This window comes from Dendrobates tinctorius, unplaced genomic scaffold (assembly GCF_039654945.1).
Source record: "Dendrobates tinctorius isolate UK_male_01 unplaced genomic scaffold, ASM3965494v1 ptg000084l, whole genome shotgun sequence".
Classification (NCBI taxonomy): Eukaryota; Metazoa; Chordata; class Amphibia; order Anura; family Dendrobatidae; genus Dendrobates; species Dendrobates tinctorius.
Window position 1 is genome coordinate 39,548,413 of NW_027361752.1, and position 23,664 is coordinate 39,572,076.

The 23,664-nt window shown below is 41.8% G+C and overlaps 1 protein-coding gene across 2 annotated transcripts in view; it reads left to right on the top strand.

Annotated features, from left to right (window-relative positions):
• The window catches only part of SCAF4 (SR-related CTD associated factor 4), a 141,902-nt gene that overhangs the window by 83,865 nt on the left and 34,373 nt on the right, over positions 1-23,664 (top strand). For both annotated transcript variants that reach the window (XM_073584554.1, XM_073584553.1), the window contains exons 15-19: positions 853-1,009; positions 1,089-1,249; positions 1,483-1,780; positions 10,371-10,457; positions 10,834-10,998. In XM_073584554.1, coding sequence (XP_073440655.1) covers positions 853-1,009; positions 1,089-1,249; positions 1,483-1,780; positions 10,371-10,457; positions 10,834-10,998 — 868 coding nt within the window. The remainder of the gene's footprint in view (positions 1-852; positions 1,010-1,088; positions 1,250-1,482; positions 1,781-10,370; positions 10,458-10,833; positions 10,999-23,664) is intronic.

The window sequence follows — 23,664 nt, forward strand, 5'->3', positions numbered from 1 at the left end:
GCAGATGCATCCTGCAATCGGCAGTACCACAGTGTTAAGCCGGTGGTACATGGGGTATTAGCAGTTGTATGCTCCCCACCCAGGGACTGCTTTAGGACATCCCACTGTCTGTGTCCCCCAAAGAGGCGTAGGAGAAATAGGGATTTTTGTGTACTCACCGTAAAATCCCTTTCTCCGAGCCAATCATTGGGGGACACAGCACCCACCCTGTTTAGCCTTTTGGCTCACTGTAGCATTCTTAGGTTTTGACATAGTTATGGTTATTGTTGACTGTTTATGCTCCTACTGCTTTTTTCACCGAACTGGAGAAATCTCATCCAGCGAGAGGGTGTATACTGCAGGGGAGGAGCTAACTTTTTTTTCTGGTTTACTTAGTGTCCTCCTAGTGGCCAGCAGCCTAACACCCACTGTCTCTGTGTCCCCCAATGATTGGCTCGGAGAAAATGATTTTACGGTGAGTACATAAAGATCCATATTTTGTTTGTGGGAAAACCACTTTAAATTCCAACTGTACACAATCCTGGAAGGGACAGATCAGTAGGACAAATTTGATCTCTTTAACTTATCGATCTGTATGGGCACATGGTTCTCCCATCAATCAAAGCTAATTACATGTCAGTTTTATGAAGGTAATAATAATTTTAATAGGCTCCGAAATAATAAAGCACATTCATATCTTATTACTGAATAATTGCGCTTAGTTTATTATTGCAAAAATTAGTGTTTGTGTCCTGCAGATGAATTACAATACAGATATTTTCTGGTATGTGGCAATGTTTCATGCCTTTTTGCCACAGAATGATTAAGAATGTATGGACAGAAGAAATTATCACTGCCGAATTTGTATTTTAGATTGCATGGGCTTTGAACAAAGGCATTAAAGCGGACTATAAGCAATACTGGGATGTTGAAATAGGGGTCACCTACATACCATGGAGTAAAGTGAAACCTGACGACCTGGAGACACTGTGCGAAGGAGGCATGTTGGACAGCGACACGCTCTCTGCAGGTACGTGACATTTATCGCTGAATATTTCTGGTTGGTTACTCATTGACTGTTAAACTAATTTGTCTTTTTTTTTTTTCAGAATGGAAACCTTTTACTAAAAAAAAAACAACGGAGAGTACAGATGTGCCTCATAATGGGGCAACAGAAAGTGGACAGGCTGAAAATACTTCATCTATACCTCAACCTGTACAACCTTTATCTATGCTGTCTCTCCCGATTCGTCATCCAATGCCAGTCATGGTGAGTGTTAATGCCAGCTACTAGTTTGTACAGAGTTTGCAGCCACGTTTTGTAACTTCTGCTCGGGAGTTTGGCTTCATGTTCTAGAAAAACGGCTTAGGAATTAGTGATCACTCCCCACGTCGTGACCATTATAGTTATACGACTTTGTGTCACAATAAGGTTTTGTATATACCAGTGTTTGTGGTGGTTTTTGTACTTAATGCATTTTTCTTCTTCTCTTGCATGAACAGCCAGTTCCTCAGCCAATGCCATCTGTCCCACCTCTTCCCACAATACCCTCCATTCCGACTCTGCAGCCTAGTACTACTTTACCTTCTATCCAAGGTTTACCACCACCTCCTCAAGGGTTGCCTCCACCCCCGCAAGGGTTGCCTTTATTGCCACCATTACAAGGAATGCCTATGCCTCAAGTAATGCCTTTGCCAGGTTTCCCAGGACCTATAAACATACCACCCCCAGGTTTTGCTCCTGGTGTTCCTCCACCTCCATTTATGAGGCCTGGATTTAATCCAATGCAGTTGCCACCAGGTAAGAACTTCTGTGGGTTTGGCTAATTCTTTGTGAATAGTGAGGTAGCAGTTAGTGGTAAAATAAAACTTAGAGAACCTGTTGCCTCATTTTTTTGCATATAATATGTGGCTACCACCATTAGGGGCTTTTCTACAGCATTCTATAATGCTGTAGATAAGCCCCTGAAGTAACCTGAAAGATAAGAAAAACAAGTTAGATTATACTCACCTGGGGGGGGTGGTCCGGTCCGATGGGTGTCACGGGTCCGGCGCCTCCCATCTTCATGCGACACCGTCCTCTTCCTGGCGTAGCTCCAGTGCAGGCGTACTGATTTGCCCTGTTGAGGGCAGAGTAAAGTTCTGCAGTGCGTAGGCGCCGGGCCTCTCTGACCTTTCCCGGCGCCTGCGCACTGCAGTACTTTGCTCTGCCCTCAACAGGGCAGAGAATTACGCCTGCGCAGGAGTCGCGACAGAAGCAAGGAGGAGGATGTCATCGCATGAAGATGGGAGGCCCCGGACTTGTGACATCGGACCGGACCGCCCCCGGGTGAGTATAATTTAACTTGTTTTTCTTATCTTTCAGGTTACATCGGGGGCTTATCTACAGCATTACAGAATGCTGTAGATAAGCCCCTAATGGGGGTGGCCGCAGCTTATATGCGAAAAATGAGGTGACAGGTTCCCTTTAACTTTCAATCAAAAGAAGCAAATAAAACCATGAACCAATATACTCCGACTGGACGTGCAGAGTATAGTGCAATATATAAGCAGCAAATAATTAGCGTATGTCATTAGTACTGACCAATATATACGACGGAGTCCTGACAGCATGCAGTTGATAACACCATGCGGACAATATATCAGCACACCTGAACATACATGTCAGATAACAATGTGTCATAGATCCATTGCTTTTTTTTAATACAGTGAGCTGTATTTATTTTATTTGTTGTATTATATTGTGTTTATTTTTTACTATATTTTATTTGTAGTATTTTATTAATATTATAGCGCCATTTATTCCATGCTGCTTTACGTGTGAAAAGGGGTATACATAATAAAAACAAGTACAATAATCTTGAACAAAACATGCCACTGACTGGTACAGGAGAAGAGAAGACCCTGCCTGCGAGGGCTCGGCCTACAAGGGATGGGTGAGGATACAGTAGGTGCTTTTCGTGCAGCGGTTTGGTGGAACGCGAGGGTTACTGCATATCAGGAAAAGTTTTTTGAAAGGGGACAAAAGACAGAGGCCATTTAAGAGTTCCAATTTTTTGAGGGAGGTATCATAATGAAGAAAATTGTACCAAATTTTTTTATAAACCTGTTGGGATACTTGAACCTGCGACATCTTGATTGCTTATGCTATACAATATTGTAGCATTGAAGTCTATTTTTTTTTTTTTTAAATTACCGGTCTCCTGTGAAGTCCAGCCACAGTCACACATCTGACTCCTAGGTTTAGAAAAATGTCAAAAGATAAAAATACAAAACCAAAATATCAATTTTCAAACTGGACATGATGTCTAATATTAGACTCGTTTCCTATTCTGTACAAATAACCTTTTCAGCAGTTTCATAGCCATCACATACAAGGATGAAGGCTCCTATTCACATTAGACAAGTAGGATGATTCTGCTAATATCAGTGTAAACTAACAGAAGAAAGCTTTGGCCTTTTGAATTTCATTGGCTGATCGTTTTTGTCCTCCCCGTGAGTAAGGCCCCCGTCACACATAGCGACGCACCATCGATCCCTACAACGATATGACCTTGTCAGGATCGCTGGTGTGTCGCTACATGATCGCTAGTGAGCTGCCAAACAGGCAGATCTCACCAGCGATGAGGACCAGCGACGACGCGGGTAACAAGCGAAGGCGTCGCTTAGTTACAAGCTGTGTACCTTAGATACCAGCGCTGCATGCGTCATGCTCCCCTATCTTTAACATGGGGGACGCATGGTCTTGCGTTTGCACACGTCTGTATGCGTTTTCATGCGCATACGTTTTTTAGTCGTGTACGCCTTTGCACTCCAGACGCAACATGTTGCATTTTTGGGTGCGCCGAAATTTGTCAAAAAACCGCATGCGCACGCTTGCTCACGGAATGCGACAAAAAAACGCATTACAGTCTATGGTAACGCAGGCGTTTTGATGACCATGCTTTTTTGTCATAAAAATGTGTAGACACTGGGTTTAAACAATAAAGAACGAATGCGCCTAAAAAACGCAAACGCATGCAAAAACGCATGATGCGTTTTTTGCATGCGTTACTATTGCGCATGATGCGCTGCGCACAAAAGCGCTAATGTGAAACCACCCTTAGTAACCCGCAGTTTGCCTTGGATACCAGGCTCCAGCTCCCTGATTGCTGGTCTCCTGCCTGCCACTCGAAGCGATGCGTGCTGGCCAGCGGGAGACCAACGATCAAAAAAATGTCCAGGGCTTTCGAGCACGATCAGCGATACCCGGTGGGGGGGCCAGTCGCTGATAGGTGTCACACACAGCGATATCGTTGGTGAGATTGCTGTTGCGAACTTGTGACTCAGCAGTGATCTCGCTGTGTGTGACGGGGACTTAAGTGGCTGACAGTAATCTGGCAGCGTAACGCCCATAAATCACGCAGGAGCATGTGTGTATGGAGGAGAAGGGCTTGCAGCCCAATGATATTTTGGTCAACAATGGTGTGTGTGACTCCTAGCAATTACTGATAATGCCTCTATATACAGTAGATAACAGGATCCACCATTCACAATAGGTGATGTCACAGCTCACCTCCTCCTCCTGTGCAATGATTGATATCACCTCTATATACAGTAGATAACACAGGATCCACCATTCACAATAGATGTGACGGCTTGCCTCCTCCTGTGCAATGACGGATATCGGATCACACAGTATCCACTAGTCACAATAGGTGATGTTACAGCTCACCCCCTTCCCCTTCATAATGACTTGTGCCCAGATTATATCATGAGCCAAAAACACTTTAAGTCAATCTGTTAGTCATTTGTTACCTATCTCAATGTGGCTGCTAACAAGAAAGTATGATTCTAAAATTAGGTTTAGTGTTCATTGTGAAAATTGTACTTTATTTTTTAATATGGTATAAAGCACAGGTCAGAGTATGCCCACATATAGGATTCCTCCCTGCACAGTGACCTCTGCACAGGTCAGAGTATACCCGCATACAGGATTCCTCCCTGCACAGTGACCTCTGCACAGGTCAGAGTATACCCGCATACAGGATTCCTCCCTGCACAGTGACCTCTGAACAGGTCAGAGTATGCCCGCATACAGGATTGTAATAGTGAATCGCGTACAATGTGAATCTCATACGTTTCCCTTTAATGTACACACAGGCATACAGGTTTCATTCCTGTAATGTAGAGCATTCACCCAGATGTAAGATTAATGCCAGGACATAAGATATACAGGGGTTGGACAAAATAATAAACACCTGGAAACATCAACAAAAGTTAGTTTAATATGGTGTAGGTCCACCTTTTGCGGCGATTACAGCCTCAATTCTCCAAGGTATGGATTCATACAAGGTGTGAATTGTTTCCAAAGGAATTGTAGCCCATTCTTCAGTTAAAACACCCTCCAGTTCTTTAAGCGACGATGGCGGCGGAAATCGACGTCTAACTTGAATCTCTAAAATCGTCCATAAATGCTCAATAATTTTGAGGTCTGGGGATTGTGGGGGCCAGATGAGATGCTCAATTTCATTACAATGTTCCTCGTGCCATGCTTTAACGATTCTACCTGTATGAATTGGTGCATTATCATCCTGAAAGATGGCGTTCCCCTCCGGGAACAGTGCTTGAACCATAAGATGCACTTGGTCTCCCAAAATGCTTAAATCTCGGCTGTTAATTCTTCCATGAAGGGATATCATTGGCCCGGCGGATCTCCACGAAATAGCACCCCAGATCATCACAGAACCTCCGCCATGTTTTACGGTTGGGAGAAGGCAGTCTGGATGGAATGCTTCTTTCGGCTGTCTCCCAATGTACACTCGGCTGGAAGTCGGAAATAGGGTAAACGATGATTCGTCTGAGAATATCACATGTTTCCACTTCTCGAGGGACCAATTCTGGAGGTTTCTACACCACTCTAAACGCTTGGAAACATTTGTCATTGAGAGCAGCGGTTTTCGAATTGCAGCTCTTCCGTGGAATCCAGATTTGTGCAGCTCCCAACAAAGTTTTCGTGGAAACTGGGTTCTGTAGGTGTTCATTGAGCTCAGCAGTGATTTTCGGAGCCGTGGCCTTGCGATCCTCTCTCACAATTCGCTTTAGAGTCCAACGGTCTCTCTGTCAACTTCGACTTTCGGCCGGACCTGTGCTTTGCTGTGGACGTGTTTCCTTCTCTTTCAAACGCAGTCATTACTTTGGAGACAGTACCTCTTGACACGCCAAGCATTCGGGCACTTTCTGTTACACTAGCGCCTGCCATACGAGCACCAACAATTTGGCCTCTTTGAAAATCCGAGCGATCTGCCACTGGTATCAGGTTCTCATCAATGTTCTTACAATTCTGCAAAACAAACAGTTAATTTACATACACATATCACATAACATAAATAATCAACTACAAAACATTACCATATGTCATGGTTTGCATGTTTATAACATCTTCGAAGATTATGATGCCAAAACGTTAGGTGTTTCCATTATTTTGTCCAACCCCTGTTTGCTGCAGAGAAAAAATTCTATTTAACATAGCCTAAATTGTTTTCATGTAAAATGTGTTCTTGCTGTGTAACCACATGTACTAGACATTTGGCGGAAAAAAATCTGCAATGTTAGAGACCTGTATCTGCCAGCAGGGCAGACTTGTCATAGAACTGCAGCCACCATGTCCAGTTCTGCATGAATGAAGCATGTAGTGACCTGTCTTTGCTACTTTCTGTGGTGATTGTCAGTAGCTATAATGTCTCCTTACTGATCTGTTTTACTAAAACTTTACCAGAAATAACAATTGTGACCTCTTCTTAGAGTGCAGCATTTTGCTGTTCTGCCATTATTTCTCTTGAATATTTATGAATGAGTTAAGTGTCTTCAAGTAGTACCTGTCCTGGTAGACTGTTGCTGTGCAGTCAGTGCTGCTTGTACCCCTTTGGGCTTATACTCGCATGCGAGAAACTCGGATGAGTCTCGCACGTCAATACCCGGCACTGCCGCTGGCACTCGGATCGGAACGTTCAGCTGCATAGAAATGCATGCAGCCGCACACTCCAGCCCGAGTGCCAGCAGCAGTGCTGGGTATTGACGTGCGAGACTCATCCGAGTTTCTCGCATGTAAGTATGAACCCTTTGACAAGAAGGAATGACAATACCCAATTGTCAATCTTATAGATATTTAAGTTGAATAACAATTGCACAGCTCAGTCCTAAAAAAAAAATGCTGTAAGTATTTACTAACACTTAAGTCAAGATAGATCTTCCTTAAAGGGGTCGTCTGATAAATGTAATTAAAAAAAATACACATTTATATTAAAAAAATTTTATTTAGCAAAAATGAATGTTTTATCTTTTGCACTCTGAGGATTTTAAAGATGGCAGCTTCAATCAGTTAAGACCATTCCTAGATTTCAGAGGACACGCAGTAGGAAGAACATTTGCTCGAGATAGAAGTCATGTCTGAGCAGCGTCCAGTCAGGCATCATGAATGCACCTTCCTCTATTCAGTCAACCTGAGGACACTGGAGCTGAACTAAAGGAGATGATAAACACCTTTCTTTAGCTGAGAACTTTCATCTCAGTCAGCCTGACTGTTTTAGTGCGTCTGTCTTGTGCATCACGCAGCCTGTCCTGCTGCTGCCTTCTGAAATCTAGGATGGGCTGCAGTGAGATGGATGGCAGTCACTTTTTTTTTTTTTTTAAATCCTGACAGTGCACTAGATGAAGCATACCTTTTTAATATATTAAGGTATTTACAAAAATGTTTATTTAAATGTGTGTAACTTATTTTTATTACATTTCTCGGAGAACACCTTTTTTTAAATGGTTATTCTCTTTAAAAAAAACGTATCAATAAGGAATTTCTGGTTTCTGAAGTTTGTCCGCTTGCACCCCCCAGTGTGTCCACTCCATTTATTGTTTAGGGACTGGTAAGTACCGTATTTTTCACACTATAAGATGCAGCAGACCATGAGACGCACCTCAAATTTTCAGAAGGAAAATAGGGGGGAAAAATTAATGTGTCAAATGGGGGTCTGTCTTACAGTCCTAATTCAGCTTACGGGGGGGGGGGGGGGGATCAGCAGCGCTAGTGGGGTCACTGGAGATGTTTGGTGGTCTGACGATATGACTCCCATCTCAGGCTGGTGTGACAGTTGCGGTGGCCTCTGGGAAATCCCAGGCAGATTCGGCGGTGGTGCTCGGGGCTCCGCCGGCATCTTGTGAAAGCCCAGAGGCCCCGCATATCCATTACTATGATGCGGTGGCCTCTGGGAAATCCCATCCCATGCTGGTGCGGTAGGTTTGGCTGTGGTGCGGGGGGCTCTGCCGGCATCTTGTGAAAGCTCGGAAGCCCCTCATATCCATTGCTGCGATGCAGTGGCCTCCAGGAAAATGGCCGCCGAGGGCGTTGCATGCTCAGATTGAGATCTCAGCACCACCGCCGAACCTGCTGCACCAGCCTGGGAAGGGAGTATGATCATCGCCCGGCAGCGTCGGACCGGGACTGCCACAGAATCACCTGACTCCTGCCACAGTATTTGTAAGTATATTCCGACTATAAGATGCATCCCCATTTTCCACCAAAAATTTTTTGGGAAAAAAATGCATCTAATAGTCCGAAAAATAAGGTATAAACTCTTGTTAGGTTTGTTGGTCCCATAAACAATGAATGGGGTGGAGGCTGCTTATGCGCTCCTCCGCTCCATTCAGAATGGGGCTGCAGAGCCTTGTTCTCAAGGTTGTAGAGCCCTGATCACAAGAAGCCCCTACAATCTAGTGTCTAACAAGTTATGCCCTTTCCGATTCCTCACATCCATTACAGACTATTGCATGGGGATTGTATGATGGGGAGCCAACTAAAGGCAAAGATGTATGCATAGACAATGAGAGGATGAGGTTCCCTGATTTAAGCAAATAAAGTTATTTAACATTCTATGAACTAGGACTAGTGAAAGACAACTTCTTAGTAGGTGTCAAATTAGGAAATTTCCAGTCTACTACATAGTTAAATGATTGTGAAGATTTGTCATTTCCTCTGTCTTCTGCAAATGACTGAAAGATGTGGAGCTTAAAAAAAAAAAAAAAAAAAAAATCAATAAAAGTACACTTAAATAATCTGAACAGGGTGTCTCTCCAAATGAGCAAAGCTAAAACCATTCAGAATCCCTTCAATACCAGGATAAGACTATATTCACATGTCCATTTGGAATGGCTCCAGTAGAAAGAGAAAAGTGTTGCAAATAAACATGAAACTGACACCAGTTATTCCTTTTTCTACATGTGTTTCAAAGCTTAAACATTAGTTCTTGTTTAATTCTTTTAAGTTTTTTTTTTTTTTTGTTCCATTCCGAGACAAACTTTTTTTTTTTTTACAAATACCCCCACCCCGTAGAGGTTTTTCTAGTTTCCTGGGTATGCACTGTGCTTAGAGAACCTGTCAGGTCCCCCGTGACCCCAAAACCACTAGAAGTTGTATCTGCAAATGGAAGTACCTTGCCTAACAGTCCCTGTACTCCATCACACACCAACAGATTTTTCTAAAGTTCGTTTATGATGTGTAAATGAGGTATTTGACTAGTCCATGGGGCGTTGGTGTCCCCAGACTAGTCGGCTCACTCGTATGTTATTACCCCCTATGGGTGTCATCGCCAGCGTTATACATACCATGCGCATAAACACAACATCTTTCCCTCACTGTATTGATCCTCTGAAGCTGGGCGTACGTATTTTCAGAGGATCACTGCAGTGAGGGAAAGAAGCCAATCTCATGCACGAGGTGTGTATAGCGCTGGCAATGACACCAGCGCTTGTAAGACATGTTTTCACGTTCACAGGGGTGTGATAACATGCTAAGTGGGACAATTAGTCTGTGGACACCAACACCCCATCGACTGGTCAAAGGCTTTAATTAAATATCATAAACGGACTTCAGAAACACTATTTCTAAAGATGTGTGTGTGTAATGTAATAAAGGGACTGTTAGGTAGGGTGTTTACCTATGAAGACACAACTGCTGGTGGTTCTAGGGGCATAAGGTACCTGACAGGTTCTTTTTGAAGGGGTTTTCCTATCGTTTTATATTGGGGTAGGTCATCAATAGCTGATCGATGGTGGAGCAGCTCCTTGCCAATGAGCTGGTGCCGACAGCGACTGGATGTTCTGTTGACAAAGCTGAGCACATTCAGCCGCTGCCAGGAACAGCTGACCGGCGGAGGTGCTGGATGTCACATCCTCACCGATTTGATATCGATGACCTCTCCAAAGGATATGCAATGAATATAAAAGACCCTGACAACCCCTTTAAAAGTGAGTCTATTAGTTCCATTTTGTTCACATACACTTTAATGTTTATCAAAATAAATAAAACAATACTGTCTTTTTTTTGTGTGATTTTTTTTTCAAACACTGTATCTGCCCTCCAGGCTTTCTACCTCCTCTGGGGATGCCCCCTCCCATGGCTCCGGTATCTCTTCCTCCACCTATATCTGGATTAGGCATGCCACCAACCTGTAAGTGACTTACTTTCTGGAACTTTGTGGTTTATATTTGTGCTACAATTAGTTAAATGGCGGCTCATAGATGATTAATTCTAACGTGTACAGGGCCTAGGCAATGTTATTTTATATAATTGGGGAAGATGAGCTCTCCAATGTGGGACCCCAGTGTTATCAGAATCCCCTTAAAATGATAGATTTACACACATTATTCTATATCTTGTATTACACACATGCACTTTGTTTCATTTGTTTTAATAACTATGTAAAATGCCTGCAGACTCGTAAGCTAGAACAGAACATATAGCGTTATTTTTAGTGGTTTTGCTTAACTTTCTATGAATGGCGTGTCTCATATCGGAAGCTTTGTGAATAACACTTGGTTTCTTAGCTGCAGCAGGTCCTTCATCAAATGATTCAGACATATCACAAGGACATCCTATGTCCCTTGGATCTGGACGAGAAAATATCGAATCTGATGATAATGGAAATGGATTTGGGCCCGCTCCTCAAGGAGGGCCAAATAATGCTCCTGGGCCAATGAACCCACAACACGGTAAGGCTTTCTTCAATACATTTTTAGAAGTATTTTCTTGTTCTTTTAATTGGAGGTTTGTTTTATATTGTTCAGTTCAGGGTCTTGGTGTAAACTCATTTTTAGAGACTGTTAAGTGTCCTTTCATATCGCGATAACTACGTCCTTTGTTCTTCACAAGGACACATTGGCTGTTCATGTAGTTTATGAAGGGGGGGAAATAGTTTACTTTTTGAGTATTTCTCTGCTTAAAAAAAAAAAAGCTTGATTTTGGAAACTCGTGCATAAGAGTTTAATAAAATATCAGTACTATACAAATGTGGTGTGGACAGACTAAGATAGCTGTTAGGTTCTTTCTGGAAAAATATGACTATAGGAAATTTTTGTAAGACTACTTCCTGTGTGAAAGGTTTAGGAATACACTATGGAGTCGATGCATCGAACCTGACGATGCTCACACTCGCTCTATGCCAGTCTTGCTGCAGCACACAGTGAAAAATTAAGAGGTGAATTGTGACACTTAATTCTGCATATCTTCTGTTGTGCGCCTCTGTGCACTGTGCCAAAAATGCTACTCCAGTCAAGAACTGGAGTAGAATTTTTAAAATGCAAAACACCAGCATTTTTTTTATTAATTTGACAGGGGTTGTAACTGCGCCTCCGTCTTTGCCCGTTTTGGTGAAGCGAACTCAAAACTGATTCGAAAACATCAAAATTACTATTCAGTGCCTTGATAAGTGCATACATCCGTATGCACCAAAGGCAAAGTGAACTAGAAATCCTTAAGAATAAAGGTTATTAATTTTACATAACATGCAAAATATAAAAGCATAAGTGTCTCACAACAGACAGACATGTCAACAGACTGGATCAAAGGAGTGTGTGACATCAAGTTTAAAATATAGTTGTGATGATGCATAGATGTTCAGAGGTTATCATACATGCATATGATATATGTAAAGTGTTGCAGAATATGATAGTGCTGTATAAGCAAAGCATAATAAATACAATATAATTTAACACCAGTGTGTAGGGTAATAGTAGAGAAGTTACTCAATGATAACTGCAATAATAGATGGTATAATGGCTGATACCAAGTTGCTTAGGTCACAGATTGAAGTTTGGTTCCTTGTCCCTTACACCAGAAGTGCGTTTCTTTCTGCTATCACAAATTGGTTACAGGGGTTAGTCCTGCTCCACTCCTGCATCAAGAGGTGAGCGGGACAGGTGACGGCAAGTCAACTGGTGCCTCCCTGAATGCAAAGTATCATGTACCCATCCTGTACTAACGCAGTCATTGTCCCACTCGCCTCTCCACGCAGAAATGAGCAGAGGACTAATCCTTTAAAGAATGAGCCATTCTAAAGGTTATCGACTTCAATGAAGAACAGATATCGCAAGGTAACAGACAATGAGAAATTTTAGGAAAGTTTAGCAACCAAATGTTAAGCTGCTGAAAGCAATTGAGTTGGCAGGATAGAGATCTGCTTAGTATGAAGCTCTTCTACCTATAATTCACGAACAAAATCTTGGCACAAAAGCGTCATTCACAGGTTCCAGTAATGACAATCACACCCACTTTCTCTAATATTTACATATGTTTATTGGGGTTTTCTTCTGCTTTGTCATTCAGTTCAACAGAAACTTATTTATTTTTAGAATTACTTGGTGTTGTATATTGCGGCTTTAATGATTTAGAGCCTGAACTGTTGTTTTTACATGCTGTAAATGATCCCATCAAGAGTTCTGACATTTGTTCATAGTGTGACGCCACTTGGAGCCTAGAGTGTATAGCAATGTGCACATTCACCTAATGAGCCAGAGTACTAGTGGTCACAGTGGTCAGCCACTAACCCCACTGCCTCGTCTCTAGGTCTCTGAATAGTGATCGCTTGTTCACTGCAGAGCAGTCTATAAGAGGACAAGAAATGAGTAGAGGTCTGTACAATGGCATGGTAGGAGAGCTGAGGAGACTCCTGCTGGAGTGCTAGGAAAAGGGTAATTTTAGCTGCCAGAGGGGGGAGGAGACACTCTCCTGACTCTATTAGCAGTTGTAGTGGAAGCACATGGAGGGTATTTTTCTTGTTCTTCAGGACCTCTGTATGAAGATGACTTACTGGAAAACATTTTATGGAATCTGCAAAACCTACTCTTCAACATAGTGCTTGGAAACGCACCATCTACAGTTTGTGATTACTTTGACAACCAATTTCACTAGTAGTTATAGGACAAGCCACATTGCCTTTACATCTAGTTTTTGTTTTGTTTTCAAAAGACCTAATCTCCACACTTGCTTTTACCTATGAGCAGTGACAAGGGTACTTTTTACACCCTCTATAGCGAATTGTATGTGCTGCTTAAAAGATTTCAATTAAGGTCCAGTCCTGTGGGTAATGTAGGCATATTTTCTTGTCAGCTTTTAAGGGTATGTGCACATGTTGCGGATTTCTGTTCGGAATTTTCTGCGTGGAATCTGCATCTCTTGGCCGAATCCGCAGGTCAAAATCTGCACATTTTTTTATACGGGTTTCCTGCGGATTTGGCACGCGGTTTTACACCTGCGGATTCCTATAATGGAACGGGTGTAAAAACACTGCGGAGTCCGCACAAAGAATTGACATGCTGCGGGGAAAAACCGCTGCACTTCCGCGCGGATTTTTCCGCAGCGTGTGCACAGCAAATCTTTCCCCCATAGAATAACATTTGTACTGTAAATCACTTGCGGATCTGCAGCGGCAAATCCGCAACGTGTGCACATACCCTTATTTTTAACCTGTTTTTATCTGATTTTTTTTTTTTTTTTAACACATTTAGGCTAAGTTCACAATTGCGTACCGGGGCTCTGCGGACGGCTGCGTTCTTCCACCCTGAAGTTCCGCCCACTTCCACACTACTTCCGTTTAGGTCCGCCTACTTCTGCAAGCGTCCTGCTTACCTATCTTTAACATTGGGTCCGCATGACATGCGGATGCGTCGTTTTGACGCGCTCAGTGACCACGGGAACACGACTTGTTGCATTCCCATGCGGTCGGTAGGCGCGTCAAAACGACGCATCTGCATGTCCTGCGGACCCAATGTTAAAGATAGGAACGTAGGATGCATGCAGAAGTAGGCGGACCTAAACAGAAGTGAGCGGAGCTTCAGGGAGGAAGTATGCAGCCGTCCGCAGAGCTCCGGTACGCAAATGTGAACTTAGCCTTACACGGTGATTGGTTTTGTTAAATCAAGACATTTGTGAATTTTTGTTTTCGTAGGTTTTTTTGGTCTTTAAACCAGTTTTTGAAAATCTATACATATTTGATACGGTGGAAATAGTCTTTCCATACACATATAGACTGTTAAAAGAAAATGCTATGTAAAAGCCAATAAATTATCAAGTATTACCAAAGTTTTAATATTCAGGTTTTACACAGATGTATTGACGTATCGCACATACGACACTTCCCTAATTTAACTTTTCTAATCCATCTCTTACTTTGACCCAGAGTAAGCCACAAATCCATTTAGGAAAGATTCATTGTAGCCCAAAAGCATTGATTTTTGTAGCAACCTTCATCTGCTGCACCATAACCAGAATGCATATTCACTGCATTTTAATGGAATCAGTCAGCACGATTTCACCCCCCCACCCCTGAACTATTTACCTGCACATATAGCTCTTTCAAAGACAAGTTCAACAATACCTTTACATGGCTACTCCCTTCCTCAGTTACTGAGAAATCATCATTTGCATTGATATGCAAACGAGGCTTATTAACTACTTGTAGAAATGAAGCCTCTGTCACACCAGCTTTATTCCCTGCCCACCGACTCCTGCTTGACTGATGGCTTTCACCTGACCACACAGCATAGAGGTCACAAGCAGGAGGCAGTCAGTTGAGGAGGCAGAGGTGCTGGACGAAGAATAGAGCTGGAGTGGCAGGCTTCAGATATGTAATTGAGGCTGAAGAACTACTTGTAGATCTGAAGCCTCTGTCGCTTCAGCTTTACTCCCTGCCCAGCACTACAGACTCCTGCTTGACTGATAGCCTCTATACTGTGTGACTTCAGGTGAAAGCCATCAGTCAAGCAGAAGGTGGTGACACTGGGCAAGGAATAAAGCTGGAGTGACAGGCTTCAGTTGTACAAGTTGTTCTTCAGCCTCATTTGCATATCTGAAGCCTCTGTCACTCCAGCTGTATTCCTCATCCAGTGCCACCGCCTCTATGCTGTATGACTTCAAGTGAAAGAGCCATCAGTCAAGCAGGAGGCGGTGGCGCTGGGCAGGGAATAGAGCTGGAGTGTCAGAGGATTCAGATCTACCAGTACTTCCTCAGCCTAATTTGAATATCAATGCAAACGTTGATTTCTCAGTAACAGAGGAACAAACTTGCCACGTAAAGATATTGCTGGAATTGTCTTTGTAAGAGCTACATGAGTGTATGAATTGGGATGTGAAATCCTGCTGACAGTTTTTGATATTTTGATGATTTATAATTTTTTCAGGCAGAACTGATAATTTTAAATATTGTGGATCAGAACAGAGTTCACATGTTTTTAGCGGGTTGAAATAATCCAAATAAAGGATTATGTAAACGATGACTTGCTTTCTGCCATCTTGCAAGTGCTTGTGCGTAAAGGAAAAGTCTAATTGATATATACCAGAAACGTGCCGTTTCCTTTTACCTAATGAAGAAAATGCCAGGAGGCTTGTCTACATGTAAAATAAATGAATCCTGTTTCCTATGATATTGCCTCTTCTCGAGAGGTAGGCTTTGTCCACGTAGTTTACATCTAACCTCCTCCACAGTCAGTTTTTCTATCTAGGGCATTTGTACAGCTGCAAGGGGATGCTCTATGTCCTGAAGGACCTTGCCTTGACAGAATGGTAATTTCCACATTGTCTTTACACCTTACACTGAAGTCGGAGGGGATATACGTAGGGGTGGGGAATATTTTATAACCATTTGATATTGCTGGACATAGCTGTTGTACATTTCTAAACCACTGAGCACATTTAACATTCAGTCTTCACATTTTTTCAATTTTTTTGTGATTTTTTTTTTTTTTTTTTTTTCCCCCCCCATCCATGCCTATTTTATTTTTGATATTTACAATGAGAGCGGGCAAATTTATAAAATCGGTTATTTAAAACAAATTGTTCATTGTATGAAGAACAGTCATAGGCACCACATACACAATCAGTATTTGTGACATACCTCAAAATGAGCATCTGTGCAATGGACAACATCCTTCTACCGCCTACAGCGTTCGTATGTGAAGGAAGAGGATGCACGGCGCTCCATTGCTGTGGTTCTGCTCCCACGGAGTCACGCTGACCCAGGGTTACTTGAGTGCCAGCATAATCGTCAATATATGAACTCTTGAGACCTTGGTCTCCGTGGGTGTCATCTGTTCAGACAGTATTATACGTTCGTGAGAACATAGGCTGTACGCTCCTGAGAGGAAAGGTAAGATTATCCTTAGCGAGTTCATTGCATGTTACAGACCCCAGTCCATTATCTACCAATAATAGCAAACCATTTTAGTTTATGACATCATATAACACGTAAGGATTAATCTTTACAAGCAGGGTACACATTGCATATTCCTTTGGACATTTCGTTATATTTCAGGGAAGCATGCAAGGGGGTGATGTCTCACTACTAATTATACAGGTCAGGATAATTTTGCCATATAAACGTGGCTGAAGGGGGGGGGGTGAGTTCAGTGACTAGTTCTGACATTACCTACATGGCGCCCACTGGTGGTCAGTGTGAATTTGTGCATAATGACCTGAGCGCTAGTGGTCACACATGCTCAATGATGGGGTTTACTGAAGAGTAGCGCATAGAAATGGCTTACTACCTGCTTATCAGGAAAGGAGCACAGCTTTCTGCATAACTTGGTAGTAAAGCAGAGAAGACTCCTGCACTAGAACTAAGAAAGGACCAATTTGTCAGCTGCCAGAGGGTGTTGGAGACCCTCAGCTTTGAGGAAAGCATGAAAGCAAAACATATGAAATTTTTTTAATTCTAGAAACCCTGCTAATTGCGTTTAAAATGGGTGTTAAAAGTATTTAAGGAATGAAAAAGATGGATGCAGTACAGTAATTTGTTGCATTCCCTGTATATTTGTAGTGCATTACACACATGAGAATCAGGATTTAATATGGGACAAAACTGATTGTAGTAAAAGCACAAATACAGTTAGTGCTTCCCTCCGTACGGCACCGGTGTCTGTGCTTTTTTCCTTTCTACATTTAAATATTTCACCTTTACAGTTTTTCTACATTTATATTTTACATAGCTTGGGACAATAAGATTATTACTGTTGAGGATGTAACTTTATACCATGTAATGTATTGATTTTCTAAATAAAAGTTGGTTCTAAGTTTGTGTGTTGTGTAATGATTCTTGGTTATGATCGGTTTGGAACAAAATGTCATTTTTTTACACGAGACGACTTGCCTTAAAGTGAGGACAGTGTCAATCAGTATACACTTATTTTTGCATTTGCATGGCATCCATTTGGAAATGACATGCATTAGATCAGCGTTTCCCAAACTCCAGTCCTCACAGCCACGAACAAGTCGCATTTTCAGGATTCACATGATACAGATGAGAATTCCTGATGTCTTGAGGACTCTTCTATCATTTGTGAAATGCTAAGGAGATTCTGAAACCATGACCTGTTGGTGGTCGTGACTAGAGTTGAGCGAATGTTTAGAATCGGTTGCCGAATATGAATTTGCCATATTGGTACCTTAATCGTGAGGAATTTGTTTTGACGAACAATTCCGAACATTAGTTAATTTCAACTCCCATTGATTTCAATGACGTTCGGCTGTGTTCCATGAATATTGCAAAAACAACTTTCGCCACCAAACGTAATCGGAACCGAATTTTGTAAAAATTCTCTCAGCTCTAGCCGTGAGGACTGGAGTTTATGAAATACTGTATTGTATTAATGCCGGGATGGGGAACCTCGGAACCGGTCTTCTTGCTCTGTGAAGCCTGCACTGTTCACTACCGAAGGCTGAGATGCACGCACTGTAATTACTTCCTGACACCAATCCCAGAGTCAGGACGTACCTTGTGGGCACTATTATCATGCAATTTGTACGGCCCCAAAAGATGGTATAAATATCCACAAGGCCCTTAGCATGAAAAGATTCCCCACCCCTGGATTAAAGGGTTATTTTCATCTTTATAGATGTTTGTCGGATAATTTGCAGCGTTCTTGATATTAATCTCTTGTTTAGAGCTCGTTGCCTTTGATACCGACCACTGCAGCCATCTAATGTATTCATATTGCACTGAAGATGGCCGGGATAGAGAACTGCGAGCTTAAGCGATCCCGACTAACACAAAGTAGTGTTTACGAGCTCAATAGAAAAGTGCTTGTATGCACTGTGTGCATGGTCGGCTACTGCTGCTAGACTACAGTCGTGGTCGGTCACCTAGGCAATAAGTTGCTATGCAAAAGAAAAGTGTTAAAATCTCAAGGAGTGCTGATTTTTACACACCGTCCAGCATTCTTTATAGATGGGGAAAAGACAGGACACCACCTCTCCTCCTAATTTTCACTATTTTCTGTTGATAGAACATGTTAAGGTTGGTAAGTACAATGTTAGTATATTGTAAATCATAAAATTTCTGACTTGTGGAATGTTTTGACATTAATAAAAGGTTAATATGCAAAGCTGCGGCCTTTACATGCCATTCAGGTTATATGGAAAGCTGAATGACTATCACTCATGTCCACCAGTTCACCACTCGCAGAAGTTGTCACTTAGAAGTAAAACATGAAATATGATATTAAGCAGAACAAAACAATTCACTTGCACATGTTTTTCACACACATTGGGTTTAATCTATGTGAACACTGGTTGTTAAAACCATGGAATCCCTAAAAGAAAAGTCCATCAAATTACCACCATTCTAATGGGAGCGCGTCACGATCATGTGGGTGGATAGACTGCCCCAAATCCTTCAGCACTACATAGAGGATTTCGTTTGGGACACAATGGCTTAATTCATACTTGTTATGTTAGAGTTCCATTCAGAAAGTGGTTTTTCAGGACTTCAAAATTGATGGTTTGTCATTAGGATAGGTGTTTCACAGTCACCCCTTAGATGGGTTGTCCATTTCTTCAATATTTATGTCCTGTCTTTAGGATGGTTCATCAATATATATTTCATGGGTGCCTGACCCCCACCAATCTTTCATATTGATGACCTGTCCATAGTATTCGTGTTCTGAGAATTGGACCCCTCACTGATCTGATAATAAAGGTGGTGGTTCGTTTATTTTTTTTTATATTTAAATGTATATAAAATATCTAGATAATACAATTAGGAAAGTGTCCTGATATTCACACTGGTCCAGGCGGATCCACACCTATCGTGGTGTGAACACAGGATTGTGTTGGCAATGTGTAAAGAGGTTGGCAAAATTGGAGCTGTCCAGACTGGATCAGATATCGGGTGATCAGGGTACTTCTGTTAATTGAAATACCCCTTTAATATACTTCAATCTCCAACATACTATTCCAATATGCCAAAACTGTAATACGATTAGCAAATACGTCCAATTAGAAATGTAGTGTAGTTCTTCTGATAAGCTATGTCACTTACCCCATGTGCAGGGCATTTCAGTAGCTTAAATGCCCATGATTATGACCACTAACAACTGTCACTGACTGGTTGTAACCATGGATACTTAAGCTACTGCAGTGCCCTGCGCATGGGGTAGGCGACATGACTTATCTAAAGAACTACACTACATTTCTAATTGGAGGTATTTGTTAATATTATTATTACACCTACTACATATTGGGATAAGATCTTGGGAGATGGGAATACCCATTTTAGTTTTTATTTTGCACACTTTTTTTTCTTCAAACAGGACAACCCCTTTATGAAATGGTCGCCACCTTTCTACTGTTGCATATTAAATTGCCATTGTAGCCACTATCAAGTGTAGTATAATTTCATTGCCAAAACTGATTTGTTCATTTTCTTTTTATATATTTATATTTGTATTCGATTATGACCGCCTGTTGTAAAGACTAATCTGTGTATAGTTGAACGCCAGACCATTGCAGGATGTCTTCGTCCTAACTTCACAAGTGTGATGCTGCCCCGGCTCGGTCACAGGTCGTCCTGACTGTACAGTGCCTCTAAACCGCACACATGATAAATGTCCAGCAACTTTCTTACTATTTTTATCAGTCATTCATTTGAAGGGCTTGTTGGGTACCGTGTTGATTTTTACTATGGGTTGAAGAACTAACAGACAGGTGGTTGGTAACTACCACCAGTCAAGATGATGTCGGCATCACACCCCATCAGTAGAGCATCTCTTTTCCGGGCTGCCCTGTTGACATGAAGTCGTATCGCTGGCTGGAGCTGTACATGACTGCTCAGAGCTGCTGTCGGGTAGAACAGGCAAGTAGTTAGTTAATAATGATCTTTATTTTTATATAGCGCTAACATATTCCGCAGCGCTTTACAGTTTGCACACATTATCATCACTGTCCCCGATGGGGCTCACAATCTAAATTCCCTATCAGTCTGTCTTTGGAGTGTGGGAGGAAACCGGAGTGCCCGGAGGAAATCCACGCAAACACGGGGAGAACATACAAACTCCTTGCAGATATTGTCCTTGGTGGGATTTGAACCCAGGACTCCAGCGCTGCAAGGCTGCAGTGCTAACCACTGAGCCACTGTGCTGCCTGTTCTTAGGCCCATAGTAAAAAAAAATGCAATTTTTTCATAATTAGAGGCGTATTTCCATCTCCTAGATCATATCTCAATACGTAGTAGGTGTAATAAATAGCAAATCCCTCCTATTAGAAATGTAGTATAGTTCTTCTGATTTGCTATGTTGCTTTCCCCATGTGCAGGGCTTTGCAGCAGTTTAGGTATCCATGGTTATGGCCACTAAGAAGAATTAACTAGCTGTCAGTGTGAGTAGTCGTAACCGTGGATACCTATGCTACTGCAATGCCCAGCACATGAGGTAAGTGACATAGCTAATCAGAAGAACTATACTACATTTCTAATGAGAGCTGAGTTACAATGAACAAAAACAATTGTTGGAGAAATCTTGGGTTACAGCTCCGGTCTCTGTAACGGCCACTGGTTTGTGTTATGGTTATCAGGTTAGACATGGCTGTGCTCACTCAGAAAGGTCACAGTAACACATCTTCCCCACTTTGACGTACATTCATGCAATTCACTGTGGTTGCCAAAGACAAGTCAGGTCTTCATAAAGCTGGCAGAAGGAGGATAGGGAGAACATCAAAGAAAACACCGGGAGGATTGAAATGTGGAAAAATTGAACCAGTACATGCAGTATAAGGATATGCATTTGTCAAATTGTCCTAGAAAGGGCAAGTACACATTAGGTACAGGTCTTGGGAGGTGGATTTTCTTTTATTTTACAATGACCTATTGTATAATTTACAGCTTGCATTTGTGTTTTCGAAAACTGTTAAACATTACAGCATTGAATGTCATGTTGTCTTATAAGACTGCCATGCACCGTACTGTTTGGTAGAAGCCAATGTGGCCATGCATTTAGATTACATTTTGGAAGAATTACTTGCAATTTGTCAAGCTGTTCCCCATTTATTAATCTACCAGGAACATGTCAATATATCTGATTGTGACTTTTTCCCATTTTTTTTTTTACGTTGCGACTGCTATAATGTGCAAATTATGTTGGGCTGTGTCACAGGGATCAGAAGAACAACCAATGCAAGCATTTAGAAGGCATATATGCTAGGAAATATGTGTTTATTTTTTTTACTTAACCGGATTTATTGGGGCTTTAAAAGTGACCTGTTAAACTTGGCTTTCTCCCATCCAGCTTTATTAGCTTTGGAGCACCCATGGTCTTTTCAATCAACTGATAGATGAGGGAGGGAGTGGTGGTGCCAGGAGTCTGACATCCACAGTCTAATATTGAAGTAATATTGACTTAGGCTAGTTTCACATTAGCGTTTTTTTGCGCAGCGCATCGTGCGCATGAAAAACGCAAAACGTGCATTTTTTTAGCGTCATGCGTACGCAGCATTGCTTGCGTTTTTGCATGCGTTTGCGCTTTTAGGTGTGACATTTTTTCCATTGTCTAGACCACATTCCAGACTTGTTTACCTCAAAAACGCATGTGTAAAAAAACGCAAGCGTGCACAAGACCATGCCCACGCATGCGTTCCCATAGACTTCAATGTGTTGTTTTTGCGCATTCCGTGCGCAAGTGTTTTTTTTGACGAGACAGAGTGGACCAAAAAGTGCAACATGTTGCGTTTGGCGCGCCTGGCGCGAAAGACAAAAGTCCGCATGCTCACGAAAGCGCAAGTGTGCGCAAGACCATGTGCATGTCATGTTAAACATAGGTGCCCAGTGCGCATGCGCACGTTGCGCTGCGCACAAAAGCGCTAATGTGAAACCAGCATTACATTATCTAATACAGGATACGTCATCAATATGAGAGACCCAGAAAACACACAATGTTTCTTCTTGGAAAATTCCTTATAATATTCCTCCTGGAAGTAAATTCACCTTGTGGCTACTTAAAAAAAATATATATATATATATATATATATTTATTGCACCTGTAACCACCGAAGACTTTGCATCTTGTGCTGGTTTGTGCATTGGGTGTCCAGACAGAAGGCCTCTCCATCTAGCAGAAAATCTTGGTTCCTTAAATACTTTGACATGGTTTCTTTCACTAATACAGTTAACACAAATTTTTGGGCAGGCATAAGCTAGGTTGTTGGCTAAGGAAGTAAAACACATGAACACAAACTTGTAACCGTAGTGGACAAAATTGACCAATTCTAAGTATACTTTGATGGCACAATAATTTTTTATTTAAATAAATACCATAAATGTATAATTGGAAAGCTAATGTTGTAGAGTATAATGCAATGAAATTTGATGTAGAACAGCAGTTACAGGGAATCTGTTAGCTGTAAGAGGTAGGAACAGAGATCCTGATACCAGCGATACGTCACTTAGTTTACATAGGTTGGAAAAAGAAGACCTAGGTCCATCAAGTTCAACCTATCTCCACCAATTTGGGTGCAGCAGTTGTGATAGAATCCGTTTTCTCTGTTACTGATTTAGCAGAGCTTTGAATGCTGAGCTCTGTATAACCCGCCCACACCAGTGATTGGCAGCTTGCTTTCTGTAACCCCACCCACCCCACTGGCATCTTTCTGGGTACTTTGTAAAGTGTGACCACTCTGCTAATCATTGCTGGGGGAGTGGCTAGACTAGCAGGCTTAAGGCACATGTCCTGTAGTGATGATCTCCTGCTGATAAAATACTAATTGTATTGAAATGACAAAACAGCCTAGTTAGTGACACATTCCTGTAATTGGGGTCTCTGCTCCTATATTCAGCCCTAAGATTACATAGCAAAAAGACTGCTGTCAAATTCACTTTAATGATAAGTCTGGTTTTATAGTGACTCCTTTCACCCTCCTTCTACCTGCAAAATTATTATTTTACATTGCTTCCTCTGGGGCCAGTTAATTACACATTTGTTTTAACTATCTTTTCAATAATTGGTGTTCTAAGCGGTCAAATGTCAAAGTATATTTTCATAGTTTTTTTTCCACAATTTTGGCTACGAGTGTATCTGGTAAAGACTTGCTGATGGTCTCATCATTTTAAACATTAAATATAC